General features: G+C 54.3%; 1 protein-coding gene across 1 annotated transcript in view; it reads left to right on the top strand.

Annotated features, from left to right (window-relative positions):
* Positions 1–19,917, top strand: part of RAP1GAP2 (RAP1 GTPase activating protein 2) — a gene marked incomplete at both ends in the record, with an annotated part of 216,889 nt that overhangs the window by 29,105 nt on the left and 167,867 nt on the right. Inside the window, one exon of the mRNA XM_079725572.1 lies at positions 7,430–7,465. Within this exon, the coding sequence (XP_079581698.1) occupies positions 7,430–7,465 (36 nt within the window). The remainder of the gene's footprint in view (positions 1–7,429; positions 7,466–19,917) is intronic.

Genomic DNA, 19,917 nt, shown 5'->3' with positions numbered 1-19,917 from the left:
CGTGACGGGGGAAGTGATCAGGGCACTGTAAATCACAATGCAGATGTGAGATGTCATTTTATCTCCATCCCAAGGTGTAGATTCCCAACCAGTGTGGGTCTGCTGGCTCTGAATACCATGGCACCCTGTTTTCCTGGAGATCAGGAAGTACCATGGCACCCTGTTTTCCTGGTCCTTCTCTGCCGCTATGCTTTCTCCTCACCTGGTTTATAAAGGAAGCAGAGGCTAATCTAGCCTCCCCTTTGAGGCAAGGTCAACTGAAGCCTCCAAAGAGCACGTGACCTGCTCAAGGTGATTCAGTGGTCGAGATAGGAGGAGAGCTGAGCCTTACGGGGTCGGTACTGACGCCAGCTTATGTTGTCTGGAGTGGGGGAGGATCTAGGCTGAATGATCTAGTGCCTGCTTCTCTCAGGACATCTGTTTCCTCAGCTTCCTGTAACTGCCTCATCCCCACGCCTGGGAAAGGAGCTTGTTTCATCCTTTACCTCCTGCTTGCGGCTGCGAGGACAGAGCTGCCGAAGTGGAGGAAACCACACTCTCTCCCTTCCCTCCTGCCCCCAAGGGACTGCAGATATGATGGAGGGGCTCCTGGCAGGGGCCTGGGCTGCCTCTCCTCCTCCGATCCCAGCCAGCTTTCTCCGCTCCGTGTTTCTCTAAAATCCAGAGAACTGGGTGGGTTCCCTGGAGCTCTGTCCCGGGGTTGGGGCTCTGGTTGGTACTTGCTCCCTCAGCTGGACCAGAAATACCCACAGGCCTACCACCAGGGAAGCCAGGGCATTGTGACTTGGTGACCCAAAGTGGACCCTTCCTCTGTGGAAGGGCAAGGAGCAACCTCAGGTGAGAAGGACTTGGGCACGTGCTCTTTCTTGCTTTGTTGTTCTTTCCTGGCTGTTGAGCTGAGCTTTGCTTTCAGGGCCTTCGTTTCCCCATCTGTAAAATGGGCGTTGCATGAACTGGGCATTTCTTTAGGTTCCAGAGTCAGTGGGGCAGGTTTGGTCTGAGCATGCAGATCATTGTACAGAACAGTGGCTGAGAAGTTGGGCTCTGGAGTCAGACCTGGCTCTGCCACCATCACGCAGGTTCCTTAACCTCTCTGTGCCTCAGTGTCACCATCTGTAAAATAGGGATAAAGTGGTGCTATCTCAGAGGTGGTTGTGAGATTGAAAGGTCAGTGCTGACCCATAGTCAACTCACAGTCACAGCGCTGCCCCTGGCCCCCCTGGCCCCATAGCTTGTCCTTATCTCCACCCTGACTGCCCACATGCTGAGTCAGCTGAGGTTTGGGAGGAAGCTGGGCTGTGCTTGGTGGGGCAGGAGGGCTGGGCCTGGCACACAGCATGCTTCTCTTTTCTCTTGACTTCCCAGAGAGCCATGGACTCCTTGCTGCCCACCTCCACCCAGAAGAAGAACAGAGGGGTCAGAGCAGGGGCAGCTGGAAGCTGCGTGGGACCGAGGGAGGGGGTGGAATCATAATAGATAGTACATATAACAGCTCCGGTAATGGTTTGGGAGCCCTGTGCTGTGTTTATGTTCATTTATAATCTTGTGAGGTTGGTGGCAGCCATCCCCTATTATGGAAGAGGAAACTGAGGCCTAGAGAGGTTAGATAAGTTGCTGGAGGTCACACAGCTCCAAAGCTTGGGAGCCTGAGCACTGAGGAGAGGAGAGTGGATGAGGCTCTAGAATGACTCTCACCTCCCTCCCGAGCTTATGCGGTAAAATTGAAAGCTATCTGGGAACTTCCCTTCTCTTTCTCTGGGCCCTCACTCTGGGGGGCGAAGACGGCACCGGCCCTTCTGGACTCTCAAGTTCAAGTCCAGGCTGTGAGTTCTGTGCCCTTCCTGCTGATGCAGCCAGGCCATTGCCGCTCCTTGGTCAGGTGTCTGAATCCCATGACTCTGTGTCTTTTGTGGCTGCCATGCAAGGTGGGAGAATCCAGCCTGGTCGTGACATGCTCCTCCCTGCCTGCTCCTTGGGCAGCCCTTCTGACCTTCAGATGCTTGGGCTTGGGCCTGTGTCTCCTCTGGGTCTGCGAACATTTGGCCCAGGTGGCCTCCTACCTGGGTTTTATCTGGGTGTCTTTGCAGACTATGAGGGCCTGAATCAGAGCATCTCTCAGCTGTGTCTTCCCCTAGAATATGTTGGTGGACAGCAAGCACATACGGTCACATGTGTGTACAGATAAGAACAGAGAAGACGGAAGGCCGGAAGTGCCCAAGCTTACTGTGGCCGCAACCCCTTCTCTCTCTCCCACATGGAAGCACGTCAGATGACGTGCTCCAATGCTGGGCTCACTAGGAACTCCCTCTAATTGATAAAAAAAGTAAGCACTTTGCAAAAGGAATGTGGGTTATTAGCTATTAGTAACCCACGTGACGCCTGGGCTGAGGCTGTGGGCCGTTTCTGGCTTACCCTGGTGCTCCACCCTGTGGTTCAGCAACCCTGGGGAGGAGAGGGGGAAGCACTGTGGGAGTGAGTCCTACTGGGTCCGATTAGGTCTCCTGCCCACTCCCAAACCAGTCACTGCAGCCAGGAGGGTGAAGCCCTGGCTGGCCAGGCCTGGCCAGGTGTCCCCCCCGGGAGCAGATGGAGCACAGAGCTGTCTTGCTCAGAGGGAGGCCAAAAGGATGCAGGACACGCAGGACCCAGGGTGTCCGTGGTACCTGCTGAGCGTCTCCTGAGTGGGGGGTGGGTGCAGTAGGGGTGACGGATCTGGGTGTGGAGTGGATGTCCAGTGGGAAGCCGGTGGTCTATGCAACCCTAGGGAGTGAACCACTTGATCCTTCCTTTTCTGATGAAGGTGAGGGTGGAGGGTGCAACCTGAACCAAGGACCACCAGGCTCCTGCCGAGCAGCCAGCTGCCCTGGGGCACAGGACCCCACACTTGCCACCTCTAGCCCTGAACTCGGTCAGGACCCTGTGCTGCCCCCATAGGGCCTGAGGCCCCTTGTGTCCCCTGCAGCGGAGGAGTCAAGAAAATAAAAATGCCTGTGCCCTTTGTCTACAGCCTGGGGGTGGCCCTCTGGCATCACAGCGCGGACCTGACTCCCAGCTCCAGGGAAGGTGGGCCAGTGGGAAAGGCCAATGGTGGAAGCTTCTCCACTGCTTGGTAGGGGCGGGGACTTGGCACCCCGCCTGTGACCCTCTACCCTAGGCTGCTGTATGTATGTGCCGCACTCTTCTACGGGGCTCTCATTAGTGAGCACCTACCGTGTACCAGGCATGGTCAGCACTGGTGCAGACAGAGATTAGGACTAGCCTGTGGTTCCAGTGGGAAAGGCAAAGACGTGCACATCGGTGCCACCTGCCACCTCTGCCACTGCTAGCAGGAGCTCAGCACTGCTGACCTCTGTCTAGACGCTCAAGGGCATCTGAGCAGTACAGATCTGTGCCTGTGTATGTGAGGGCGCCTTGTAGGCGTGTGTGCGATCTGAGCGTGCGCCTAGGTGTGTGCACGTATGTTGATGTGTGTGTGAGCGTGTGTTTGTATGGGGAGCTATATGTGCATGAGGTGGATGTGCGGGTGTCTTTGTAAATGTCTGCACGCACCTGCAGGTGAGTGTGCAGTACCTGCGTGCATGTGTGTGCCGGCGTCTGCTGACCTGCAGGTGAGTGTGCAGTACCTGCGTGCACGTGTGTGCCAGCGTCTGCTGACGTACGTGAGCATGCGTGCGCCTAGGTGTACCCGTGGGTCCTTTGCGTATATGTGTGCACGTGTGTGTGCGCCCCTGGGCCCACGTGGGTGCACGTATACTTGTGTCCACACGCGTACGCGTGTGGGGCAGGTTTATCTGGTACGGCGGAGGCAGAAAGGCCAAGGTCCCGCCTCCGGCAGCCCCAGGGAGTCGGTGTGGGCCCCGTCGGCAGGGCTCCCTGAGCCTTCCAGCCAGGCCTCTCTCCCCCTCCCAGGCACAATCATGGGAATCCTCGGGCCTCCTTGGGTTCCGGGCAGCCTGGGCTGTGTGGGGCAGAGCTGCCAACCCGGGCTGTGGTGCAATCTGCCGGCCGAGCCCCTTCCGGAGCTGCGGGTTCCTCCGGGTGTGGGGAAGCTGCCCTCTGCGACCTCCCCTGCCTGTCTTGGTGCGTCCTGGGGGGCAGGACACCCCTCCCACCCCGCGGCCTCACCCACAGGAAGCCGGGCTGGGGGGCAGGCGTTGGGGGAGGTGCCACGCCGGGCGCCCCACCCTTTGCCGGTGGCTGTCGACCCCGCTGCTCCGAGGCCACAGAAGTCTTGCCAACAGCCCCAGGGGCATCGCTGGACCAGGGGCCCCTCTGTCACAGCCATGTTTCACAGGAAGCGCAGCGTCTCCTTTGGGGGCTTCGGATGGTGGGTAACAGATGGGAGGGCGGGTGAAGGGGTGGGAGCGAATCTGGCCGCGAAGCCCGGTTGAGCCTGTGGCTGCGACCTGGTCTGTAGGGAGCAGTGCGGGGAACTTTCAGATGCTTGGGCGGGTTGGAGATGGAAGATCCTGTGGGGGGAGCACCAGGCTTCTCCTCACTGTCCCTTGGGTACAATCTCCTAGGGAATTCAGAGGTCGGAGCTGGAGCCGGTGTGAGTGTGACTCTGACTGGTGAACGCGGGCCTCTGTGTCATGTGTTTCCATATGTGCATCTGTGATGACTGTGAACACGTGTGTATCTGGGACTGTGTGTTTAGGTGTGCACGTCTGTGCGGCCGGGTGTGAGGTGTGTGCCTGGCTGGGTGGGTGTGCCGATGCGTGACCACGTGTGCACTCTGCGTTTCTGAGCGGATGCCGGTCTGCACCTCGCAGCTTCTGTACCTGTGTGTGCTCTTGTCTGTGCATGTGTGTTATGCTCTTGTCTGGGTCATCTCTGTGGCTTCGTGGCCGGGAGAGTGTGTGGCCTGCTCGGCCTTTGGGCTCTCTCCTCTCTGCAGGGGTGAGCAGTGAGAGGACGGGGCGGGCCTGTCGCCAGGGGCCCCTCCCTGCCCTCCCCCTACAGCCAGTCTGAGCAGCTGGGGCTGCGCTCCAGCCTCTTGCCTGACCCTCTGGGCCACCTTTTGCTGCTAAGTTTCTGTCTGGGACAAAGGAGAGGCTCTTTCCTCCCTACGGGGCCATAAAGTGGGGAAACTGAGGTCAAAGACTTGTCTCTGGTTACCAGCTGCCGGCAGCTTCTCCTCAGCTGGGGAACGGGGTCTTGTGGTTTTCATTATCAGTTTCCTTTCAGCTTCTAGGCTTGGAGCATTGTCAAAGAAGAGGTTCCCACTGCTGAGGGGGGGAGGGTGGCCAGGGCTGTCCTGGTGTGGAAGCCGCGTGGCCAGCAGTGGGGGGCATAAGAGGTGAAAGAGGGTGGGAGGGAGCACAGGGGCTGCAAGACATGGGACGGCAGAGCTTCCTGGTGGGGCTGGAGGGTTAGGGCGGCTATCATGCGGGGATGGCTTTCAGCAGGGAAGGGATATTGCAGTTGTTTGAGGGCTAAATTACAGATTCCTGGAGCCCTGGTCCACTCCAGACAGTGAAAAGAGTCTTGGGGGTGGTATCTTCAGAGCTCCGTTGGATGCCAGGGTGGATGTCCAGTAGCACTGGTGGACAAGGTGATGAGAGTGAATGGGATGCGGCAGGGGAGGGAGGAGAGAGACAGCACCCGGAAGAACCTGGGGACCTTGGTTTCCTGAAAGGGAAAAGCTCAGTGTCACAGCGCTGCCCTGTCTCCCCATCTCAGCCCTGCCAAGCCATAGACTCTGCCCTCCGAGGCCACACCCCCGTGGGAGCCCGGTTGACCGAGTAGGTGTGGACGTGGGTCCCGGGACTGGGGCTGCTGTGGGCCAGGGTGTGACCCAGAGAGTTGGTGGGTGGCGGGTGGCGGGTGGTAGGCTGAGAGGGCTGCTGGGAACCCTGGGTCAAGGTGCTGCTACCCTTCTGCTCTTTGAGGAACCCAGATGGGACACTTCCTCTCTCCAGGTCTCAGTTTCTCCATGTGTAAATGGGGAATTTCTGCCTTACCCACAACAAAGGGATGTTGTAAGAATTAAAAAAGATTCCTTGGGAAAATATAAAATGTAAGGGCTTATTGATAGGGGTTCCAGTTGGGTTGCTCTGGGTGACAGATGTTATAGCAGAGTGCAGGGGTCTGCTCCTGGGTCCACCTTACTCCCATTCAGTGGAGTTGAATGGGAGAGGAGGAGGATCTCCATACCAGAGGGGGTTAGGAACCCAGTGAGACCCCTGGGGGCCTCGTGGAAGCACCAAGGAGGGGGCCCATGGGGCCCGTGGGGAAGAAGCTGGGAGGAGGGACCTGGGCCAGGACCCTTGGGTGTGGCTTATTTTGCTGTTGGGAACTGAGATCAGAAGGTGCTGGGAGTTTACTCAGGGTGGAAGGATCCCGCCCCCCGGCTCAAGGGCTTGGTGCTGACTCGTGATTGCTGGGGCAGCTCTGCGTCCTCACCGTGTGGCCCCTGACATGGCTTCCCTCCTCCCTGGGGCCCCAGTAGTTGCATGTATGGGGAGCTTGTGGCAGAGCTGAGCTGCTGGACAGAGGTGGCTATAAGAACTTGCCAGGGTTTCAAGCCTCCTGGAGGTGGTGGTGCTTTTGGTGGCATTAATGGCAATGATGACATGGTGCAGTGGTGACACTGATGGTGGTGTGACCCTGGTATTTGTGACCCCTAAACAAGAGGAGACAGAGAGTGGGAATCTTGCCTACTTTCTGTCTCTGGAGAGAGGAAGGGGCCTCTTTTACCAGCCATAAGGGCTGGCATATGCAGTGGGTAAAAATAGAAGCCTAGCAGCCCTGCCTTGTCTTCCAGCAAGGGTAGGCGCAGGCTGGGGTGGAGTTGCTGGCTGCCAGGACAGTCTGCCGCAAACGTGATCTTCCCGGCTCATCCTGTGCCCGACAGACCCCACCTCCTGTGCACCCTGGCGCCTGCTGTCAGGTTCTGTCCCAGGGGTGGCTTATGCCTTCTTAGAGGAACTGGCAGCTCCCAGAGCAGGAGGGTCCCTGGTGCTGGAGGTTGTGGCATCTTTCTAAAGCAGAATCCCAGGAAATATCCATGCATTGATTGTCCAGCCGCTGTGACCCATGAGGCTGGGTTGCAGAGTCCTCTTGTGGAGCTTGGGTAACGAAAGGAGAGATGGCATACAATAGTGCTTTAGATCCCTGGGTCTGGAGTCAGATACTGGGATCCAGACTGGGCCAGTGATTGTATCCTCCCGAGCCTGTTTCCCCATCTCTAAAATAGGGAGAATAACAGGACCCATCTCACTGGGTTATGAGTGGCTCCAGCCCTCCCAGAGCTCCCAAGTCCTCCCTTTCTGGGCTGGAGGAGAACTTCCTTCCTCCTGAAGCAACATTGTCCAGGGCCCTGCGGGGCTGGTGGTCTGGGCTGGGCCCCGGGACCTGTCCCCTGCAGGTGCTAGGTGGGAGCCTTCAGCCCTGGCACTGACGGAAGCCCTTGCTTTTCTCTTGGCAGGATTGACAAGACCATGCTGGCGAGCCTGAAGGTCAAGTAAGTAGCCACTTCCTGTTACGTAAAGGTCAGAGGTAATGGCAGCTGGAGCCCTCATTTCCCTCATTTCCCTCCTGGTTGTGGAAAACGTGAGCGGGACTGTTGCATTTGTCAGATTCTCTGTCTCAGTCCAGGGGCTTGTGGACTCGGAGGAGGCTGGACTGGGCTCTGGATTCCTGAAGTATCCGGGAAAAGGCAGATGCTGGGAAGCAAGCAGGGGGACCAGTGTGGTGGAAATGTGTATAGCAGTGAAACTTTCAGGCCACAACTCAAGGGTATAAGAAAGATAATTGTATTTTCCATCACTTTAGTTTTTATATTTTAATTTTCCATCACTTGTAATCATTTTATTTTTCTATATAATTTTTATAGCCCCAGTCCCAAGAGGCTTTTTTTTTTTTTTTTTGCCGCACTGCGCAGCATGCAGACTTCCCCAACCAGGGATTGAACCCATGCCCCCCTGCAGTGGAAGTGTGGAGTCTTAAGCACTGGACCTCCAGGGAAGTCCCAGGCTGCCTTTCTGACATTCCCACCTACCTGGAAAATTGTGCCACACAGTTCTAGGACCTGGCAAAACATCCCAGTGTGTGTGTGTTTGTGGGTGGTCAGTTGGTCATCGAGTCATCTATTACCAGACATCTGTCGTCCTGATCAGCCTGGCCCTGAGGCTCTCTGAGAATTCCAGCACCAGGTTCAGGGTCTGGGGATTGATTGTCTGCCTCGGTTTATCACGTGTTTGCTCGTCTGTCTGGGGAGCCCTGAGCAGACACCCCTTTGTCCTGGAACCTCTGACTGCTTCTCTCTCATCACCTTCGTTCTTTTCCCTCTGTGTTTCTGGCCAAACCACTTTGCCTGCATCTGGATCCTCTTTCCCCCTTGAGACTTAACAAAAGTCGGTTCCCAACTGCATCCCTCCCTTGGGCAATGAGTACTGACCCACCACCTTCTCCAATTAAGTGAGTTAAAAAGGAGGGAAATTTTAGGAGGGAAAAAACAGCATTGGTCACTAGGTCAAAATATTATCCTGCAACACGTGAATTGGCTCAAGCATGAAAAATTCCTCTACTAAGTGTCCTCCTTTGGGGGCAGCCCCTCCTGCTTGTAACTCCCCCATCTCAGCTGAAAGGCTTTCCAGGCTGGCCTCTCTCTGCCATGCCATTTAGTTGCCAGCACTGACTGTGCATCCCCTGGGTACACTTCCCTGGGCAGAGCACAGCCAGTCTTGTGAGTTGGCATCTAAGGGGGGTCAAAACAAGGAAGCTTCCCACTCAGGTTTGTTTTGCTCAGAAGGGTGAAGGTGGGCAGTTAGCAGGGCAGGGATGGATGGAAAACTGTCCCTGCCCTCTGAGAGCTTTCAGTCTCTCTGTAGAGTTGATGCCAGGGATGTAGTGGGAGCAATCTTGGAAGACTGCCAGGAGGAGGTAGCTTCTAAAGTAGCTCTTAAAGATGGGGCGGGACAATGGGCCTGTCTGTGCCTGTGCTGATTGGCGTGGGGTGTGCATCAGGGCAGTCCAGCGTTTAGGGCAAGTCACTCTTGGGCAAGACACTTAACTTCTCTGGACTTCAGTTTCCGTATCCTTTGTCCAGTGGGCACAGTGATGTCTGGCCTTCCTAGAGCTTCCTATCTGCGTATTGCATGAGATGCTAGGTAGGAAGCTGAGTTACTAAGGGGTGTAGAGTGGTAGGAGTGGGTTTTTTTGGTACCGTCTTGGGACATCTAGTTCAATTTCACAAGCGTTTGTTGAGGGCCTGTTTGTTTTAACTAGTAAAGATGATACATGTAACCTGCAAATGAACTAGTTACAGGGTGGAGTGAAGGGCTGGGGGCATGGGCCAGTGTTGAGGCTGGGACCCCAGTGGGCTCTCTGGGTATGTGGGGGACAGTCTGAGGTCGTAGGCCTTGGGGAGGTGGTGTTGAGAGGGTTGTTTGGGACAGTGTGTAGGACTGTGTTCCTACTTGTACTTGGTTAAGATTCTTTTGATTGCAAGAAACAAAAACCCAGTGTAATCTGGTTAAGCAAAAGATGGAGTTTATGGAACAAAATCCCAGGTGCCTCAGGGAACCCGAGGGGAGGAGGTGGAGCTAGAGCTCAGGGGGCGTTGAACAGGAACTGGAAATGCATCCCCATCAAAATCCCAGCTGCCTTCCTTGCGAAAATTGCTAAATGGATCCTAAAATTCTTACGGAAATTCAAGGATAATCTTGAAAAAGAAGAACAAAGTTGGAGGACTGTACTTCGTGAGTTCAAATTTACTACCAAGTGACAGTAATCAAGAGAGTTTGGTAATGGCATAGACATAGACATACGGATCAATGGAATAGAATTCAGAGTCCAGAAATAAACCCTCACATTTGTGGTCAATTGATTTTCAACAAGTATAATATGTCATGACAATTCAATGGAGAAAAATAGTCTTTCAACAAATGGTGCTGGGACAACTGATATCCACATGCAAAGGATGAAAGTGAATCCCCGTCTCACACCGTATACAAAATTTAACTCAAAATGGACCAAAGACCTAAATGTAAGAGCCCAAACTATCAAACTCTTAGAAGAAAACATAGATGAAAATCTTTGTGGCCTTGGATAAGGCAATGGTTTCTTAGGTATGACACCAAAAGCACAAGCAACATAAACAACAAGAACAACAAACTGATTAATTGAACTTCTTCAAAATTAAAAACTTTTGTGTTACAAAGGACACCATTAGGAAAGTAAAAAGACAATGCACAGAATGGGAGAAAATATTTTTAAATCACATATCTGATAAGGGACATATCTAAAATATATAAAGAACTCTAACAACTCAATAATACAAAGACAAAAAGAATTTAAAAATGGGCAAAGACTCTGAATAAACATTTTTCCAAAGAAGTTATATAAATGGCCAATGAGCACATGAAAAGATGTTCAGCGTCATTAGCCATCAGGGAAATGCACATCAAAGCCACCGTGAGATACTACTTCACACCCACTAGAATGACTATAATCAAAAAGACAGGTAATAACAAGTGTAGGTGAGGATGTAGAGAAATTGGAAGCCTTACACGCTGCTGGTGGGAATGTGAAAGGGTGCAGCTGCTTTGGAAAACAATTTGGCAGTTTCCCAAAAGGTTAAACATAGAGTTACCGTATGACCAGCAATTCCATTCTTAAGTATACATCCAAGAGCAATGAAAACATATGTCCATAGAGAAACTTGTACGTCAATGTTCATAGCAACATTATTAATAATAGCCCCAAATGGAAATAATCCAAATGCAAAGATACAGTCTTCTTTTTGGGGTGATGAAAATGTTCTGGGACTAGTTCGTGGTAATGGTTGTACAACCTTGTGAATATACTGAAAACCATTGAATGATAGACCTAGAAACGGTGAATTCTATAGTAAATAAACTACATCTCAATAAAACTGTAAAAAAAAAAAGAGGGAATCTGATTGGCCCAGCATGGTCCAATCAGTTTAGTTGGAGAGACGGGGTTTATGGATAAAATATGTCTGCTGCAGCCACCTCTCTCTGTGGGAGGGGTTAGTTCTCAGAGAAGAAGGATGAGTTGTGGGCTGGGCAGATACCATAGGAGGTTTTATCCTGTCACCCCCATGACTCTTAGGACTAAAAGGAAGATCAGTAGCTGCTCCCTCATTCTCCTCCCCACTAATACCTAAGAAGAAATTCTGCCTGGGTGCCCAGGATATGGCTCTGCTTACTGACAGGTCCTTAGGCAGCCAACTGCATGTGCTAGGGCTCTTCCAGGTACCCAGATGCTGTCTTCCTTTGGCTTCTGCTGGGTGAGACATCTTTCTGTACTAATGCAGCCCAGCCCATTGGCTTCTCCACTGAGCACCAGATACCCGTGGACTGCAACCCATGCTCCCGATTGCCTCAGCTCCTTCCCCAGGGACCTGGTGTCCTTGACACGAAGACAGTCAGCCATACAACTCCTGGAAGTGTCCCTGAGCTATGCAGCTCCGAAGATGGGGGTTCTGGCACCACCATTATTGAGCACTTACTATGTGCTCACTTTTCATCACACAGTTTCCCTGAGGTTTCACAACCATCTCGGGAAGCAGCTACCACTACTGTCTGCATTTTACAGAAGAGAAAGGGAGGCTTGGGAGGTTAGGAAACTTGGTCAGGGTCATCAGGGAGTAGGATTTGCAGCTGGGATTTGAATCCAGGTCTGTACTTCATGGCTGGTTCAGTCCAGGCTGGAGCTAAATAGCTCTCAGCACCTCTCTCCGCCCTACTTTCCCACTCTTTTCCCGAGTTAGATAGAGAGTCTGGTGCTTTGGCCCCAGAATGCACCCCTGCCTCCACAACACTGTGGATGGGAGGGCTCAGCCCCCTGCTGGAGGCCCAGGTTGAGAGGGGTCTGGGGTACCTGAATGATGAAGACCCTCAGAGGCAAGGGGTGCTGGGGGCCTGGAGCCACACAAGAACACTGGATAGGCGGGTGGTGGCAGCACATACAGGAGAAAAAATTGGGAGGCAGAGACTAACACATTGTTAACCTCTCCAAGCCTCAGTTTGCCCATCTGTAAAGTGGGAGGATTGGGCTGGTGCCCAATCTGCTCTCTTCTAGCTTTGACCTTCTGGGAGTTCACCTTCATGCCTTTTGTCCTTTTGCATTTCTCTCAGGACCTTGATGATGGTAGGTGCTCGCTGTTGACTAAGCAAATGCATGCACGAATGAATGAGTGTCTTTGAGAGCAGAGGTTCTGCATACTTCATCTCTGGCTCCCCAGAGCCTTACACCATGCTTGGCATATAGCAGGTTCTCAGTCTATATTTGCTGGATGAATTAATTCTGGGTCATCATGGTTAGCCCATCACATGAGATGGAGGGCTGGAGAGAAAGAGGCAGGGACAGCAGGTGGGGAACGCCCCTTCGCCAGCCTGCTCCCAGGCCAGCTTGGGATACGGTCTGTATTGCAGTGGTTGAACCATAGTCTGACTGGATTCCCACAGGGGGAACCTAGGTTGGCAGGGCCATGTGTTTGCTCATGGAGGTCCTTGAAGCAGCATCCAGAGGGGACGACCTGAACTGGGAGCCTCTGATCCTTTTCTCCACTCTTTTTTTGTTGCCCCTTGCCTTCCCTCTCAGAGACTCCTGCTTCTTTGCTAAAGAAAGAGGTGTGTGTGTGTGTGTGTGTGTGTGTGTGTGTGTGTGTGTGTGTGTCTGCTGCATGGGCTGGTAAGCCATGCTCCGGCCATCTGAGATGACTGTCATACACAGGCACTGGCCATCGTGGGACTGCGTGAGCGTGGAGATGATTCAGTGCAGCCTGTCTCTACTGCTGGGGTAGGGCATCATGCACATTCCTGATGACCGGGAAGTTAGAGCCCATTGCCCTGCAGGGAAAAGAATCCAACTTTTTAACTGATGGTCCCGGCTCTTGGTCACTAGAAGTGGGCATCTCTAAATAGAGAGATGGTGCATAAGAGGGCCCAGAGGTCACTGTGCCGTCTTATTTCTTCCTCAGGAGAAGGAGGGAGAGGGCCTGGAGGAGCTGTCTTCCCGGCAGCCTGGCTGGGGCAGCATTTCAGCTGTCCTGTGGTTTGGTCAGAAGACACCACACAGCCATCTGTACTCTAGGTTTCAGATTTCACCAGCTAAGATTTAAAATCTTAGAAGGGAGGTGAGCACATAGGCCAGCAGCAGGCGCTGTGTCTCACTCAGCGTAACTTCCCTTTGGCCCTGGGGTCCCTGATGGCAGCTGCTGGAGCCACTGTCCATGCAGGATGGGGGCTTGCCACATCTGGAAAGCTCAATTTCTTGCTATGTCACAGCCCTTTTAAACTCAGGGCTTCGGTCCCCATCCTATGAGGATTACGTACAAAATCTGGGCGATTCCCTGTACAGACATCTGCCTCTCCAGGTTCTCTTGGTGTTGTTAGCAAGGCTGCATTCTCGGGGGGTGCGGGGAGAGCAGAGTCAGGGCCCAGGCAGCTGTGCATCAAGTCTCTGCCTCAGCTTTCCAGCCCTACCAGAGAGCCCATCCCTCCACAGTCCACCCCTTGATTCCGATGTAATGGCCTTTTTTTTTTGGCTGCATTGCAGCACGTGGGATCTTAGACCAGGGATTGAAACCGCAACCCTGGCATTGGAAGCACAGAGTCTTAACCACTGGACCACCAGGGAAGTCCCTATAATGGCTTTTTTTCATGAATCAGTGGAAGGTCATGATCACCAATTTACTTCTCCCATCTTTTTTTTTTTTTTTTTTGCGGTACGCGGGCCTCTCACTGTTGTGGCCTCTCCCATTGCGGAGCACCGCCTCCGGACGCACAGGCTCAGCGGCCATGGCTCACGGGCCCAGCCGCTCTGCGGCATGTAGGATCCTCCCGGACCAGGGCATGAACCCGTGTCTCCTGCATCGGCAGGCGGACTCTCAACCACTGCGCCACCAGGGAAGCCCTTCTCCCATCTTTGACCACCAGGTCTTTGCTTACTGTGGATTACAAGACTCTTTGAGGCACAAAGATGTTTTAGAACCTTCTGAGGCTGCCCCATCTGAGTCAGCTCATCTCCTACATATCTAGGGTGTCTTCTGAGTTTGCTGGGGTTGCCAAAGGCAGGGGGAACTTGATGTTTTGTGGGGTTAGAAGAATGAATCAGTTAAGCTCACATTTATTGGGCACCTGCATTTGAAGCCCAGTGCTAGGCGCTGGGGCTGGTGGGGAAGCAAAGATGAAAAAGACACAGTCTCGGGACTTCCCTGGTGGTGTAGTGGTTAAGAATCTGCCTGCCAAGGCAGGGGACACGGGTTCAATCCCTGGTCTGGGAAGATCCAACATGCTGCGGAGCAACTAAGCCCGTGCGCCACAACTACTGAAGCCTGTGCTCTAAAGCCCGCGAGCCACAACTACTGAAGCCCGTGCTCTAAAGCCCGCGAGCCACAACTACTGAAGCCCGTGTGCCTAGAGCCTGTGCTTTGCAGCAAGAGAAGCCACCGCAATGAGAAGCCTGCACACCGCGATGAAGAGTAGCCCCCGCTCGCCGCAAATAGAGAGCCCATGCACGGCAACAAAGTAAAAAAAAAAAAAAAAAAAAAGACACAGTCTCTGCTCATGAAAGCTTATAGTCCCATAGGGAGACAGACAGACAGACAGTTGCAATGGAATGTGACACGTGCTAACAGAGATGTCCTCAGAGAGGATGGAGGAGGGCTTCCTGGAGACTTGGTGATGCCTCAGCCATCTCCAAAGGTGAGTGAGGCCAGCCCGGAGAGGAGAGGGGCACCCGGGGCAGCAGCAACAGCGCATAGGCAGTGAGGTGTGAATGGCGTGGGCTGGGAGGGACCTGGGTGCGGTTATGACACCAGACAGATCACTGGGTGCGACTGCAGGGTCTGGCTGGGCCACGTCCAGGAGTGTGGGAGGGCTGTGTGGAGGGCTGGGCTTGCTCTGTGTGGCTGGGAGCCATGGAAAGGCTTTAAAGCAGGGGAGTAATGTGGCCAGATTTGAGTCTGAACGCCCCGCTGGCTGCCATCTGCTGACTCATTGGAGAGGCTGGAGGCCAGAGCAGGGCCAGCGGGGTTGGGGAGAGTGGACAGACTGGAGAGCTCTTGAGGAGGCGGACTCCCCAGCCTGGAGCTGGTTTGGATGTAGGAGGTGGGAGCAAGGGGAAGGGTCCGGGTGAAGACTCAAGTGTCTGGGTGAGCCTTTGAGTGGATGTTGGCCCCCTGTATGGAGACGGGGAGTTTGGGCAGCTTGGGGTAGAGGGAGGGAGTAAGGCTCTGAATTACAGTCTCTGCTCTTCATTTCCCCTCTCCCCTCCCAAGTGGCTGGCTTAGGTCCTGACCTTTATACCTACCCCCCACCCTCCCATAGAAGGGTACAGAGGAGAGAAGCAGCATCCTGAGGGCTGAAGGGGGTGGTCGGCTGCCGGGGAAGCAGGCTGGGCAGTGCCCTCTCCCTGGCCTTGCAGGCAGAGCTGGTGGTGGTCCCGGGGGCCCTGCACCCCCCCTCCCCCCAGCTCCAGGTGTGCCTTGGCAGGTGAGCACCAGCTGAGCCCTAGCTGGTGCCACTGCTCTTGTAACCGACAGCTGGCCACACGGGATGTGCAGGGAACCCACTTCCAAACTCGTTCCAGGTGGGGCTGAGGGGAACATCCCTGTTTCTGTCTAAAGTATCAACCCTGGTTCATTGATTCTTTAGCGTGATCCCTGAGCCTGAGAACAGTGCTGGCGCGTGTAGGTGTGTGTCGGCGTGTGTGCAAGCTTGCCCGTGCAGGTGGACATGAGCTTTGAAGGCCCATGTGGGTGACTGTGTGGTGTCTTTTTTGGCTTTAGCGAGTTCCTATGGTAACCACGAACATGCCAGTTTTGGGATCTGGAGTCGTGGGGCGTGAGTGGCTACGGGGAGAAGCAAGGCAGGCGGGTGCTTAGCCGGCGTTTGGGCTGTGGCCTGATTTCATTGCCAGGCACTGGGGGAAGCACCTAAAGGTGCCATTTGCCAGGCAGCAAGGTCTGCAAACCCCAGGGATTTGTGTGCTCCTGGCCCTCATCCTGGCCGGTCCCCATCATGCCCAGGAAGCCCTGGTGAGTCCCTGTTCTGATTTCTTGATGGACAAGCAGCTCCCTGAGTCTCGACCAGGTCTGGTGGGTATCTGATGATGGGCAGAAGGGAGCTGGCTGGCAGCTCTGGCCAGTAGGTACTGGGCATTGGGGCTCTTCTGAGATGCGTGCGGGATGGTGGGCAGGAGGGGCTCTGTGTATTCCTGGGGCCCCGTGGGGGTTTTTCCTTGTGGCTGGTGAGCTGAATGGTGCTTGTTGATCCCGTGGGACAGGGCTAATGGCGACAAGGGCAGGGATGCAGGGGAGCAGAATGCAGATGGGGCAGCCTGTGGCCTGCCAGCCCAGGTCCAACTATCCTGGGGGGCCCCCCCTCACTCCAGCTCCCTGAAAGTCCTTGTGGACGCTCAGGGCTCTGGCCATGCCCTTGAGCTTCTTCAGAGGCCTGCTGGCCTGTCCTGGATGGGAAGTCTCAGGGTCCTGTGGGGAGGAGGCCAGAGGGCTCTGCCTGGCTCACCGGGAGCTGGATTTTGCCAAGGCTAGGGGAGAATTGCTCCCACTGGGCTTTGGCGAGAAGCTTTGACTCCCCACGCTGTGTATGCCTTGTGCTTCCTGTCCACACACTGTGGACCCTGTGGGTGTGTCAGGACCCCTGCATCCTCTTGGAGAGGCTCCTGATGGACAGGTGCCCAGGAAACGCTCAGAGGTGTCTGGAGTTGGGGGAGTGCTTGCTTTTATCGCCTTCCTCCTCCTGGTTCCCCTGGGGCTGGGAGCAGGGAGTGGGGATGGGGGTGTCAGGAGGGGATGTAGATGGCCCCTCTGGCTTGTGCTGGGAGCCCCGCTCAGGAGCTAGCTGCTTCCCCTGCCTCTGAGGGGGTGCTGGGTGAGGCTGTGCTGGGATGGGGGCTGTGTGGCAGGGGTTGCTGGGGGCTGTGGTCCTGGTGAAAGGCAAGGGGAGCAAGGAAGTAGAAGTAGACGTTCTATGCTTTTTCCAGACCATCTCGGCCTTCCGTCTCTGGAAGAGTCTAGAGCCTAATCCCCAGCACCTTTCCTTGGGAGTGCTGGAAAAGGGAGAGGAGAGCCTTCAGGAGAGATCCCCAGATCTCTGGAGTCCTTGAATCTTAGGGCTTGAAATAAAAAGGTCAGGTTAGCCACTATGTGAATCCCTTGTGCCCCTAAAACTAGTCACCCAGCCTGAGCTTGGTTACCTCCAGTGACGGGGAGCTCATTATCTTGTAAGGATGCCTATTATATTGCCATACAGCTCTGATTGTTCAAAGCTGACCATTATTTTCATCTGGAATTTCTGTAACTGCTACTGCTTGGTCGCTCATCTCCCACCCCTAAACAAGGCTAATAATCCTGCTTTCTCCCGAGAGCCCCTCAGAATTTGGAAGGCAGCTCCTGTTCCCTGAGTCGTCTGTGCCCCTGGCGGGTCATCCCTGGCCTCTTGGGCTCTGTTTTGGATTTCTCACTGCCTGGCCTGATCTTTGTTGGAAGTGTTCAGGTTTTCTAGGCTTCATTTCAAAGCCTGGCCAAAGGGATTGGCCCTGGGCAGCCTGCAGGAGCCTGATGGACATGAGGATGGACAACGAGAGATCAAGGGCTTCAGCCTCCTTGTTTACAGATCCGTACACTGAGACCCCAAGTGGGGATGTTCCTAACTTGAGACGGCCCAGCTCGAAGGCCGTGGGCGCAGGACTAGGACACAGGAGGTCGGCTGTCGGCCTCTGTGCAGTGCCTGGCCCCTTTCCTGCTTTCCTGTCAGCTCCTCCATCTTCACCACTTTCTGATTTAGGACCTGGTCTCTTCTTCCTGAAGACAGACCTGATGCCTGCAGGGATCTGGCAGGGCCTAGTACAACTGCCAGGCGGGGCCTGGGGGCACCGGCAGGCACACATCTGTGCTCTGCAGGAATGCCGCCTGTCTCCCCAGGTCTTCCACGTTACAGGAGAAGCTGGAAATCTGGAGTTTTGGGCAACAGCTTGACAACTAGCTCAAGAATTAAAAAAAAAAACAAAGCCATATGTAACCCATCCTGCAGGCCAGATTCACCCCATCTGTGCGCCACTTGTGCTCCAGGTGTGTCAGCCCTGTGGGTCTCAGCTCCTGTCTCCCTGTGGCCTACTCCCTGGTCCCTTCTCCCCAGTTCACCCCTTCCCTGGTGCTCTCACCACTGCCCTCAGCCACTGACTGGTCATTTCCTGCTCTGGCTCCAGACTGGACTCACTCTCAATTAATCTTTTCTCTCTTCCTAATCCAGTTCTTTCTCTGTCACTGGGTTGTGAAGGCCCCGAGTCACGGGGATTGGTCCTCTCCTGCCCTCCTCCCGGTTCAGGCCCATTATCTCCTGCCCAGATGGTGACAAAGCCTCTCTAATTAACCTCCTCCTCGGGCCTCCGCCAACTCTAATTCATCATCCCCACAGCCATCTCTAACTGCTCCAAGGAGGCCCGTATCCACAGCACCGATGGTAGACCTTGTTAGTCCTGATTCTGCATGGGCTTGTCCCTGGGACCCTGGTTGGGGACTGGGCCGTCTTTTTTTTTTTTTTTTTTTTGAATTAACTAATTAATTAATTTTATTTTGGCTGAGCTGGGTCTTTGTTGTGGCACGCGGGCTTCGCTAATTGTGTCACGTGGCTTTCTCCAGTTGCAGCGCGTGGGGTCTAGAGCGCGTGGGCTCAGTAGCTGCGGGGCATGGTATGTGGGATCATAGTTCCCTGACCAGGGATCGAACCCAGGCCCCTTGCATTGGGAGCACGGAGTCTTAACCACTGGACCACCAGGGAAGTCCCCCTGGGCAGTCTTTGTTTGTGTTTACTCCCCAATGACTTCTCTTTCTGGCATTAGAAAAACTAACTGTCCATGGTCCACAGAAGATAGTTGGATCCTCTGTGCCCCCAACCAAAGCACTGGTTCTCAAGCTTTTCTGCACTTTGGTATCACCTGGGAGGCTTAAAAAAGTTCTCATGCCCAGGTCGCACCCAATCCCAGGCTTGGAAATCAGAGTGTCTAGGGTGGGACCCAGCATCGGCACTTTTAAAAGATTCCCGGGGGATTCCAATGTGCAGCAAAATTTGGGAACCCCTGTCCCAAGGGATAAACGAGTGTGATGAATGTCAATGGCTCAGGTGGGGCTGGATGTTAAAATGGGCTGTAGGTGGGTGAGTCTCTCTAGCCCAGGGTTTCTGTTGACAGTTGGGGCTGGGGAATTCTTTGTTGTGGGGACCCTCCTGTGCACTGTAGGATGTTTAGCAGCATCTCTAACCTCTGCTCACAAGATGCCAGCAACCTACCCCCTAGTAGTGACAATCAAAAATGTCTCCAGGCATTGCTGAGTTTCCGGGGCAGGGGTATAAGAGCTCCCCGCAACCCACTGAGAAACATTGCTCCCAGTCCAGGCAGGCCCACCTCTACAGCATTCTAAAGCACGTGCAGAAGAAAAGGCTACCAGCCGGTGAGCCCCATCTTAGTGGTTAATTCATGGGCTTTGGAGTCAGGCAGCTTATGTTTAAATCCTGATTCTACCAGCTGGGTGACCTTGGGCAAGTTATTTAACCTCTCTGTGCCCCAGTACATATCTAGTTGTTCCCCCCGACCCCCTTACAACTGTGTCTCCTCTTGACCTTTAGCTCCAGCCGGGTGATGTGATTTGCTGTTTCCTGGCACTTTTCAGCCTGGATGGCTGCTTATGCAGAAATGCCCGGCATGAAATGCCTTTACTTCCTCCTCTCCCATCAGCATCATCCCGCCTGTCCTTCCAGGACCAGCTTAGATGCTGCTTCCTCTGTGAACACCTCCTTCCCTTTGAGGACAAAGCACTCTGTTCCTTGTGCTCCTGGAGCAGCTGGAACCTCAAGGGTTCCACATTTAGCTCCTCCTGCCCTGTGCTGGTCCAGTGGTTTCTGTCTGTGTCCCTTTCCCCTTGAG

This window comes from Hyperoodon ampullatus (genome assembly GCF_949752795.1).
Source record: "Hyperoodon ampullatus genome assembly, chromosome: 19".
Taxonomy (NCBI): Eukaryota; Metazoa; Chordata; class Mammalia; order Artiodactyla; family Ziphiidae; genus Hyperoodon; species Hyperoodon ampullatus.
This window is presented reverse-complemented; position numbering and strand designations above follow the sequence as displayed.